The 11,093-nt window shown below is 54.0% G+C and overlaps 1 protein-coding gene across 5 annotated transcripts; it reads right to left on the minus strand.

The window, feature by feature from the left end:
- Positions 1 to 485: 485 nt before the first annotated feature.
- LOC309401015 (protein HEG-like) lies at positions 486 to 10,953 on the minus strand. 5 transcript variants are annotated; one of them, XM_081969904.1, is made up of 12 exons: positions 10,840 to 10,953; positions 10,078 to 10,176; positions 7,740 to 7,868; positions 6,945 to 7,033; positions 6,571 to 6,629; positions 5,722 to 5,879; positions 5,420 to 5,548; positions 3,229 to 3,271; positions 2,735 to 2,772; positions 1,561 to 1,639; positions 1,186 to 1,321; positions 486 to 1,055 (listed from the first exon to the last, which is right to left on the minus strand). In XM_081969904.1, exons 1-12 carry the CDS (start codon positions 10,916 to 10,918, stop codon positions 900 to 902), a joined length of 1,194 nt encoding a protein of 397 aa, XP_081826030.1. In that variant the 5' UTR covers positions 10,919 to 10,953; the 3' UTR covers positions 486 to 899. The 5 variants fall into 5 exon arrangements, with proteins under 5 accessions (XP_081826030.1, XP_081826034.1, XP_081826031.1 ...); XM_081969908.1 differs by lacking the exon at positions 1,186 to 1,321; XM_081969905.1 differs by lacking the exon at positions 10,078 to 10,176 and having other exon boundaries at positions 10,840 to 10,952.
- Positions 10,954 to 11,093: the final 140 nt, after the last annotated feature.

The raw sequence follows: 11,093 nt of genomic DNA on the forward strand, positions 1-11,093 counted from the left end.
TTTAAGTATCGGTGGGACCGACAGAAATCTGGATTTAAACCCCATAACAGGACAAAAGGGCCCGCCCGGCTCAGTTAGATGGGAGCAGGAAGCCAGGAATTAAAAAATGGTGGACTTTTCTTTAGTTTTATTTTCATTTGTTGGCTTTCTGACCCAGATCCCCAAGTGAGTGTCACTGATCCAATCGATCCCAAAAGGATCAGCAGGAGAAAACGGATTGCTTTAAAAGCAGCCCTGCCCAACCTTGGCAACTCTAAGACCGGTGGACTTCAAGAACTCCCAGAATTCCCCAGCTAGCAAGGATTTACCCGAATGGATCGGAGGAGGAGGAGGAGGAGGAGGAGGAGGAGGAGGAGGAGGAGGAGGAGGAGGAGGAGGAGGAGGAGGACAAATGGAGATGGGCTGCTTCATCCCATTTGTTGACAGGGTGACTTTATTAGTAGGTGGGGAGGATATGCAGTGAACATGATAGAACCCCATTTTTTTTAATATGAAGACTTTATTAGTAGATGGTGGATATGCAGCAAACATAATATATATATCCTGACCTCAACAGAGTGAACAAAATTGCTGGCTGGGGAATTCTGTGGGGTGAAGTCCACAAGTCTGAAAGTTGAAAAGGTTGGGCATCCCTGATCTAAAAGGAAGGTAATATATCCACTTTGCAGCCCTTGAGCAGGGGCTGGACTAGAAGACCTCCAAAGTCCCTTCCAACTCTGTCCTTCTGTAAGGGTCTCCAGCTAGAGCAGAGGGTTGGACTAGAAGACCTCCAAAGTCCCTTCCAACTCCGTCCTTCTGTTATTCTGTAAGGATCTCCTGCTTGAGCAGAGGGTTGGACTAGATGACCTCCAAGAGCCCTTCCAGCTCCATTCCGATTGATTGAAAGCTTTTCCAGCTCCTCAGAAGTGATCCCGCTCGGCTGGCTCTCCCGCGTCACCGATGAAGACCAGGTTGCGGCAGCCCCCCATTGTCTGTGGGGCCGAGAGAGGAGGACCCCGAGACCCCCAAAACGTCTTCATCCGAGGGGCTCCTTCTGCGGGTGGCCCCTCCCTCTCCTGCAAGGCACGTAAAGCAAAATGGATGACAGTGACTGAACTCAGAGGCCGGATGGGGGTCCATGGGGGGGGGCTGGGACCCCAATCCCTGAGCTGAATCCTCCCCCCCACAGCTCCCCTCAACACTCACTGGGTCAAGGGCCAAAGGGGGGCAGTCTTCGGGCTGCGGCATTGACCCCGGCGGCCGCACCCGAGGGAGGCTCAGGACCCTCGAGCGGAGGGAGAGGGGCAGGGCCACGGGGGTCTCCTGGGAGGTGGGACGTCTTCTGTGGGGAGAGAAGCCACTGAGAGGGGGCAGCCCTACTCACAGTAGGCTCCACCTAGGCCCATTCCAGGAGTGGGCTTCAGTGGGGTGAGGCTGGCCTTATTACCGACCGGGCAAAAGATTGTCCTGTGAGCCCCCTCCCCATCAATGATGGCTGCCTTCCCTTTCAGGGAATGGTAAGGCTTTTCCTGCTCGAGCAGGGGGTTGGACTAGATGACCTCCAAGGTCCCGCCCTCTTACCGGAAGAGCAGCAGGGCCAGCAGCAGGCACAGCAGGAGGCCCGCTAAGCAGGAGACCCCCACCAGGGCCAAGAGGAGAGCTGTGCGGAGGGGGAGGTCAAAGGTCAGCCTGGGGAACCCTCCAAAACTGCTCAGCCCTGCACACAGAAGCCCCCTCCCCACCAGGCACGAAGCATCGCCAAGATGGCAGCACCCCAACTGGCTTTGGGGGGGTTCTTGAGGGGGGGCTGGGACCTTGCCTGAGGGGTCATATATGAGCCATCCCCATCTTCCTCCCTTCCTTCCTTTCTTCCTTCCGTTTGTTTTTTCTTTCCCTCCCTTTGTCTTCTTTTTTCTTTCTCTTTCTTTCTTCTTTCCTATCTCCCTTCCTTCCTTCCTTTCCCATCCTCTCTACCTCTCTCCCTTTCTTTTCTTTGTCTTTCTTCCTTATTCTTTCTTTCTTTCTTCCTCCCTCCCCGTCCTTTCTGTTTTTTCTTTCCCTTCCTTCCTTCTTTGTTTTTTTCTTTCCCTCATCCTCCCTTTCTCTTTTTTGCTCTCTCTCTTTCTTTCTCTTTTTTTTCTATCTCCCTCCCTCCCTTCCTTCACCATCTTCTCTCCCTTTCTCTTCTTTGTCTTTCTTCCTTTTTCTTTCTTTCTTTCTTTCTTTCTTTCTTTCTTTCTTTTTCTTCCTTCCTTTTTTCCTTCCTTTCCTCCCTCCCTCCCCACCCTTTCTGTTCTTTCTTTCCCTTCCTTTCTTCTTCCTTCCTCCCTTCCTCCTACTCTTTCTCTCTCTCTTTCTCTCTCTCTCTTTCTCCAGCTCCTCCCCTGCACTGCTCAGAGGGCTGAGACCCTCAGACAGGGGGAGTGGGCAGACGATCGGGGGTCTTAACCAGGGCCGTCCCTTGGCCTCTGCACTCCTGCTTGCCTCAGAGGGAGGGTCTCGCTCTCAAGGAGTGGGGGGTGGGCTTTCAGTACACCCACATCAACCGAATCGGCCGGGTCCAGGATCGGGCCCAATCGGAGGAAGAACCCCCCCCCCTCCGCAACCTTCCCAATCCAAGTGCTTGTGGCAAGGAGTTCCCATGTTCCCCTGCATGCCATCCAGGCAGGTTGCTCTGCAGGGCTTCCACTCCTCCAGCAGACTATCTAGCTCCCCCCCCCTCCACCAGACTCCACCCGGGGGGGGGGATACTTACGGTCCTGGCAGGCGGCACCCCCAAAGCCGAAGAGACACCTGGAAGGGAAGGAAGAGGTGGGAGGGCCAGCGGGGAGGAAGTGGGGGGGGGGTAACCCAATTGCCATGTGGGAAGGAAAAAAAAAACAACCCTGGCTGCACTTTGGGCACCCAGAAGCCTCAGCCGCTGCCAGGTGGGCTTCTCTGCTTTGCAAAGCCCTGGTCATGGGCACTGCTGCCCTCTAGTGGCCTCAGTCTGCCTCTTTTTCATCATGGGATCTTAAGGGCCGGAAGGGACCCGGGGGGACGCCTTCCAGTCCAACTCCCAGAGGCTGAAGGCTCACCGGTCTTTTATTCCGAATGGCTGTCCGCCTTTTCTTTTCTCTCTCTCTCTCTCTCTCTCTTCAAAATGACCTGCGATGGAAGCCCCGCAATTCCCAGAGTGGGGTTTGAAGAGTCCCCGGAAGCAGAATTAGAATCCAGGACCCGATTCTGCTGAGCATAAATGCAACTCACCTGACACAGGTGCCATTCCGCAGCCAAAATCCACTCTCACAAGCTGGATGGAAGAGAGGAAGAATGTGAGAGAGAATGAGAAGAGACGGCAAAAGAGAGAAAGAGAGAGAGAGAAAATGAGAGAAAGAATGAAAGAATGAGAGAGAGAGAGAGAGAGAGAGAGAATGAGAGCGCAAATGAGAAGACAGAGAGAGAATGAGAAGAGGGAGACAGAATGTAAGCTAGAAAGAGAAAGAAGAGAGAGAGAATTAGAAGATATCATGAGAAAGAATGAGAAAGATGAGAGAAAGAGAAAGAAAGACAGAGAAAGAGACAGACAACTGGAGAATGACAAGAGCAAGCAAGAGAATTAGGAGAATGAGAGAGAATGAGGACAAAGAGAAAGAGAAAGAAAAGAGAGAATGTGAGAGAGAATTAGAAGAGCATGAGAGGGAGAAAGAGAGAATGAGAGAGAAATGAGAAGAGACAGAATGAGAGAAAGAGAAAAGAATGAGAGAGAGAATGAGAATGAAGTGGAGAATGAGAGAGAGAAAGAGAAGAATGAAAGAGACTGAGAGAGAGAGAGACAATGAGAGAGCGAATGAGGACCGAGAGAGAATGGGAAGAGGAAGACAGAAAGAATGAAAGAGAGAATGAGATAAAAAAAACAGAGAGAGAGAATTAGAAGATAGAATGAGAAAGAATGAGAGTGAGGAGAGAGAAAGAGAGACAATGGGAGAATGAGAAGAGAGAGCGAGAGAATTAGGAGAATGAGAGAGAATGAGGACAGAGAAAAAGAGAGAATGAGAGCAAAAAGAAAGAAAATTAGAGAGCAAATAAGGAGACAAAGAGAGAGAATAAGACAGAGGGAATGAGAGAGAATGAGGGAAAATGAGAAGACAGAAGAATGAGAAGTGGGGGACAGAATGAAAGAGAATGAGATGAAGAAAACAGAGAGAATTGGAAGGTATAATGAGAAAGAATGAGAAAGATGAGAGAAAGAGAGGGAGAGACAATGGGAGAATGAGAAGAGAGAGCGAGAGAATTAGGAGAATGAGAGAGAATGAGGACAGAGAAAAAGAGAGAATGAGAGCAAAAAGAAAGAAAATTAGAGAGCAAATAAGGAGACAAAGAGAGAGAATAAGACAGAGGGAATGAGAGAGAATGAGGGAAAATGAGAAGACAGAAGAATGAGAAGTGGGGGACAGAATGAAAGAGAATGAGATGAAGAAAACAGAGAGAATTGGAAGGTATAATGAGAAAGAATGAGAAAGATGAGAGAAAGAGAGGGAGAGACAATGGGAGAATGAGAAGAGAGAGCGAGAGAATTAGGAGAATGAGAGAGAATGAGGACAGAGAAAAAGAGAGAATGAGAGCAAAAAGAAAGAAAATTAGAGAGCAAATAAGGAGACAGAGAGAATAAGACAGAGGGAATGAGAGAGAATGAGGGAAAATGAGAAGACAGAAGAATGAGAAGTGGGGGACAGAATGAAAGAGAATGAGATGAAGAAAACAGAGAGAATTGGAAGGTATAATGAGAAAGAATGAGAAAGATGAGAGAAAGAGAGGGAGAGACAATGGGAGAATGAGAAGAGAGAGCGAGAGAATTAGGAGAATGAGAGAGAATGAGGACAGAGAAAGAAAGACAATGAGAGAAAGAGAAAGAATGAGAAGAGAAAGAAAATGAAAAAGAATGAGAGTGAATGAGGACAGAGAGAATGAAAGCAAGAAAGAGAGAATGAAAGAGAAAAGAATGAGAGACAGAATGAGAATGAAGTAGAGAATGAGAGAAAGGGAAGAGAAAGAATGAGAGAGAGAGAGAGAATGAAAGAGCAAATGGTAAGACAGAGAGAGAATGAGAAGAGGGAGACAGAATGAAAGAGAGAATGAGATAAAGAAAACAGAGAAAGGGAGAATTAGAAGATAGAATGAGAAAGAATGAGAGTGAGGAGAGAAAGAGAGACAATGGGAGAATGAGAAGAGAGAGCGAGAGAATTAAGAGAATGAGAGAGAATGAAGACAGAGAAAGAAAGAGATAATGAGAGAAAGAATGAGAGAGCAAATGAGAAGACAGAGAGAGAGAATAAGGATAGAGAGAGAGAATGAGGGAAAATGAGAATAAGAGAGAAAATGGGAAGTGGAAAAAGAAGTGCCCCACAGTAGCGGGGGGAGGGGGAGAGGGATCCCTCAAGGCCAGCCCAAGGGAGCCCACCTGTGCAGGTGCGGTCCATGACATGTGCTCGGAAGAAGCCGGGACGGCAGGTGCAGCTGACCAAACCATCTGAGGAGGAGCAGGTGGTCGAGAGGGGGTCGCAGACATCCAACCGGCAGAGATTCAAGGCTGCAAGGAAAGGGCTCCGGTCAGCGACGGACTTTTTGGCGGGGAGGGGGGCTGCCAACTACAGGGCCCTGCCTTTCAGGATCCTCAGGGATTGGCCGTTTGGCAGCCCTCTCCTGCCCCCTCCCTCCTTGCCAGGGCCGGGGCTCTTGGCCTGAGCTCCCGTGGCAGCTCACCCTGGTAGGTGCCTACATGGTCGCAAAACAGAGCATCCTGCAGGCTGCTGTTGTGGCACTGCACTGGGAAGGCCTCCACCGCCTCGTCCACCTCGTGAATTGTGACTGGCCCCCGAGCAGAAAAATGGTGCAGGATGGTCACCTCTTGGCTGGACAGGCTGCAGAGCCAGAGGTCAGGGTCAGCAGGTGACTGGGGGTGCACGACCCCTCCCACCTGTGACTCTAGGTTCATCGTTCCTCTGAGACGTTTGGGGGGCTGAGGGACCTCCGATTCCATTGTCCTTGATGCAGGAGATAGTCACAAGAGGAGTTGGGTGGGAGAGCGGAGCAATTCTCCTCCCAGGAACAGGTTTTGTTCCCCTGGGGGGCAAACTGGAGTTTGACGACTTGGAAGGGTTATGCCGAGGCCGGCCGGATCTCTGTCAGGGAGCCGTAGGGAGGTGGACAACAAGAGGAGTCCACAACCCCCACGTTTGCGGCTGGTTTGGAACCGGGCTGTACGAGCGACAGGCGAGCCCGTATGTGCCCGGGGCTACAGCCGTACAAGCAGGGAGCGCAGGTACTCAGTGCCCAGCTCCACTCAGGCGGAACCATCCCCTATCTCTGCCGGTCTGCCAATCCAAAAAACTTGGGGATCACTGGACTAGATAGTCCCCAAGATCTTTCTCATCCTCTCGCGAAGCCCCATCCACGCGCCTGCGGAAACACCAAACTACACTGTAACCCGGTCTGTGGAAAAGCTGCTCTTGGTCCGCAGCACCCCAAAGGTTGTGGGTCCCTGTCCTAGGAAGCTCCAGGGCAGGCCCACAAATTCATCCCCCCCTGCCCCATCTCCTTCCACCGACTCACTTCAACGCATGAACCCGGGAGTCCAGGTACCCCTCCAAATGGCCCAGGATGCACTGGAACTACGGAGAGAGACATTCAGGCATGACAAGGAGGCACGGGGCACAATTCCTGCCCCTGAGGCTCTCCAATGTGTCCCACCCCACCCCCCACTGCAGGGGACTCTCTCCTTTCCCAGCCTTGCTGGGGACCGGCAAGGGTGCTTGGTGGCCTGCAGGCAGGGGGGGTGGGCAGCGCTACGGCAGGAACTCCAACCAACAGCTCCCCATCCCAATCAGAAGGGATGGTAATTTGCCTCTGCCTTAGCCCCACGGGCATGTGGGTTCATGGCCACCAAGGGGGCAGCCTCCGTCCTTTGAGGGGGGGGGGGGGCTTACCAAGTGTCGGATCTGGCAGGCAACCCGCAAGGATGACAACTCCGGGGGCTCCAGGTTGCAGACCGTCAGCCGGGCAGGGAAGACTTTGACTGCAAGATGGTAGCCATGGCCCTGGCCGTCAATTCGAGGGTCCAGAGTGCGAGCCAGATCCCCTGCCCTTCCACCCACATCTTGGCTCAGGTGGAGCCCTGGGTGTGGGGTGGGACAAGTCCCAACCAGGAGGCAAGGATTTTATGGCGGGAGGGGCTGTCAGTTCACTCTGTGTGCTGAAGGAAATACCTGTCAACCCGCCGTTCCCAAGCCCTCCCTCCCTCCCCTTTCAGACTGGACTCTTCTCACTGCCCCCAAGCCATCCATCCCTCCCACCCTCCCCCTTCACCGTTTTGCTGAAGCCCAGCTGAACCAAGGCTGGGACGGGCAGTGCCCCCTTGGCGCTTGCATGCAGGAGCAACGCGTGGCACTCACCTGGCTGCCAGCCGGGAAGAGGGCAATGGGGCTGGAAGGGGCAGCCCCTCCCGGAAAAGAGGAACAGGCGAGGGCCTCTGGTTGGACACTTGTCTGGCGTCAGGGTCTTCTGGGGGGAGCTACAGGGGGATTCCCCCCACCCACTTCCTTTTGATAAGGGGTTCCCTATCCTCCGGTTGTGGACCCGTCTGGGGCCGCGGACTGTTAGGAACCGGGCCGCACAAAGGAGCAAAACTTTAGTCTCCAGAGTAGTGGGATCGAGGTGGCACGTGAAACCATCTCTTCCCCCCCCATCCCTGAGGGTGTGTGGGGTGAAAGTTGCCCCCTTACCTGGCACGCAGCCAAACACAGGGTGGAGATGGTAGCCCAGCCCGCAGCGGCAAATTTGGCGTCCCACGTGGTCTTCCTCGCAGGAGCTCCAGGGGGGGCAGTCCTCCTGTACATGACAGCTAGGGGGCCCTGTGAGGAACGGGGGGACATTGTCTGTGACACTGGAACCCCGTCTTTGCGAGGGGTGGTGGCGGGGGGCTCCAAGGAAAGGAGCCTGAAAGGAAATGAGGGCATCCCAGGGCACTGGAGGTGGAGCGTCCTCGACATACGACCACGACGGAGCCCTGAACGTCTGCTGCCAAGTGAGATGTTTAAGTAAGTTTCGCTCCGTCCGACGACATCCCTCCCCACGTTGGTTAAGTCGTCATGAAGTTAGTTACACGGTCATTAAGCGAACCCAGCTACCCCCTTGACGTGGCTCATCGGAAACTCATCGTTATCCTGTGACCCCCGGACACAGCGACCGACAATAAATGGGAGTCCGTCGTCAAGTGTAAACCCCGTGACCGTGGGGATGTTGAACGGTCCTAAGCACTGTTCCCTCTAAGGTGCGCGGCTGCGCGTCCGCGCAGGTGGCAACAAAACACCGCGCAGCAGTTTCCAACTGCCGCGCAGTGTTTTGCATGGTCACAGGCGCCGGAGGCTGGGGAGGTCCTTTGCAGACAGCTAGAACTGGCCGCCCGCAAAGGACCTCCCCGGACTTGTTTTGATGAGCGCGGGGCGACTGAGTTCAGGAAAGCAAGCCCGGGGAGGTCCTTTGTGGGCGGCTAATCCTAGCTGCTTGCGCCCGGCACTGCAGCTAAAGTAAACCCCCAAAGCCTTTTCAAAGCTCCCGCCGGCACCCCCGCCCGTGGTAGCGGCACCTCCCCCTCTGTTCGGAGCACCCGCGTTACCCCTGCTGCCCCCTCCTCCTCTGCTGTGCTTTTGAAGAGCCATGAGGCCGCAGGAGCCAGTAGAAAGGCGGCAGAGGGGGCGGGAGCAGGGGAAAAAAGCCTCATGGCTTCTCAAAAGCACGGCGGAGGAGGAGAAGGCAGGTAACGCGGTGCTCTGTTCCGAGTGGAGGGGGACGCGCCGCGGCTGCTGCCACGGGCGGGGGCGCCAGCGGGAGCTTTGGCGGCTTCACTCCAAATGTGGTGGTGTCGTTTGAGGAGGAGGAGGAGGAGGAGGAGGCAGCTGTTATTCTGGTGGCGGCAAGGGCTCGTCGGCATCTTCAGCAGCAGCCCTGCCCCCTGTGAAAAAAACTGAAGATGGAGCAGATCCACGCTGATGACGTCGCCGCAACGTGACTGGAGGAGGAATTCTGGGAGTTGAAGTCCACAAGCCTTCAAGCTGTCAGGTTTGAAGACCCTGGGTTTTTTTTCCCTAAAGGGTTAGGGGTGCAAGGGTCTTGCAACTTGACAGCTTTAAGACTTGCATGCTTCAATGCCAGAGTTCCTGAGCCAACATGACTGGAGGAGGAATTCTGGGAGTTGAAGTCCACAAGTCTTAAAGCTGTCAAGTTTGAAGACCCCTTGGGGTTTTTTTCCCTAAAGGGTTAGGGATGCAAGGATCTTGTAACTTGACAGCTTTAAGACTTGCGTGCTTCAAATGCCAGAGTTTCTGACCAACATTTTGGTTGCTAAGCAGGAGCGTTGTTAAGTGATACTATATAACACTTTTAATTAAGCGGGTACCTTGAATAAACATAACTTCGAGTTTCAAATAATACTGATTTTGTTGTTGTCTTAGGTGACACCTGTGAAAAAAATTCAGGTGCTCAGGCATAAAATGTGCCGCTCAAACACTATACTTTTCTGCTCACACTGAAAAAAAATTAGAGGGAACATTGGTCCTAAGTGTGAACACAATCCCAAGTCCCTTTTTTCCAGTACTGTCATAACTTTCAACGGTCACTAAGCAAAGCATTGCAAATCGAGGAGGGCTTGTACCAGGTTCCATCATGGCTGCCGGGGATCAGGTGGGGCTGTTTTGTAGCCTCTACCCCCATAATTGGGACTAGATGACCTCCAAGGTCCCCTGCCAACTATGTTATTCTACGATTGTGAGGGTGAGGGTTGAGGTGGACTAGATGGCCTCTACAGTCCCTTCCAACCCCATCATCCTATGTTCTGGGTTCTAACAAAGAGGTGGGATGGATATAAGGCAGGGCCAATGAATGTGGGGGGGGGGGATCAGGCAGTGAGGGAGGGGTGGGTGGTCCCCTTGCACCACGCCCCTAAGGCCAGGTGCCGCTCACAGGTTGACCGCTGCCCCTTCCTCATTCAGGGCAATTCGGGGGGGGGGGGGAACCCTGCCTGGATCTGTTTTTCAGTGCAAAAGGGAGTCCCAGCCCCCTTACCCGTCTCTGGTGCGTCACTGGTCCAGTTGACCGTCGTTGTGGGGAGGGTCTCGTCCCAGGCAAAGGGGGGGTCTGAAGTCTGGCTGACCCTGTTCTCCACTGGAGGAGGAAAAAGGGGGAAGTCATTGCTCTCACTGGGGGCTTTTGAAAAGAGAACGGGGCAAGCCTTGGTTGTCCGAAATAGGATAAGGTCTTGTGCTGGAGCAGGGGACTGGACTGGATGACCTCGGAGGCCCCTTCCAACTTCCCAGGTGGAAAAGACACCCCAGGAACAAAAATGATGACCTATTTGCATGACATCCCACGTGCGAGTGGCATAACGGTACATCCGTATCTCATGTGACCCAGGCGGCGTCTAAACCGTGGAATGGAACAAACCCGAGTTAAGACTTTCTGAACGTCGGGAATGAGGCAGGCACAGAAGGGGGGCGGGGAGGGGGAGAATGAATGGGCACCTCCCTCCCTGCCAATGGGGATCTCTGATGGAGAGACCCCCTCCTCTCGGGTGGGGTAAATGACCCCTTCTTTAGCCGGGATAATCTCCGGGATCGGGCGCAGCTCCTGCCTCGTCCGCGTTGCGCGCCCGGGAAAGTTTGCTTGATCGTCCCGCCGGAGGGAAAAAAACCCGAGAGGGCTGCTGCTTTGCCCCACGGATGCGTCTGGGTCGCCCGGGGCTGGGAGGGCAGGCGGGCGATGGGTCCCCCCTCCCTCCCCCTCCTGAGGGCGTAGGAGGTGAGCTCTGCGCGCTATCCGGTCACTCACCTGCGCCGCGCCCGCCGCCGATCCCCAGTTCCCCCTGCAGGAGGGCGGCCAGGGCCAAGGAGAAGCCCACCCTCCACATTTCTCCAGCCGAGGAGCTGCGCTGAAGGGGGAGGGGGATTTGGAGGAGGGGCGCAGGGAGGGAATCCTGGACCGCCCGTCCCCTCCTATCCGGGTACTCATTAACCCATCCTTGCCGGCTGCCAGGGCAAAGGGCAGGGAACACCGGCGTTGCCCACCTCTCTCAGGATCCGCCC

The sequence above is a fragment of the Natrix helvetica genome (assembly GCF_964273705.1).
Source record: "Natrix helvetica genome assembly, chromosome: Z".
NCBI classification, from domain to species: domain Eukaryota; kingdom Metazoa; phylum Chordata; class Lepidosauria; order Squamata; family Natricidae; genus Natrix; species Natrix helvetica.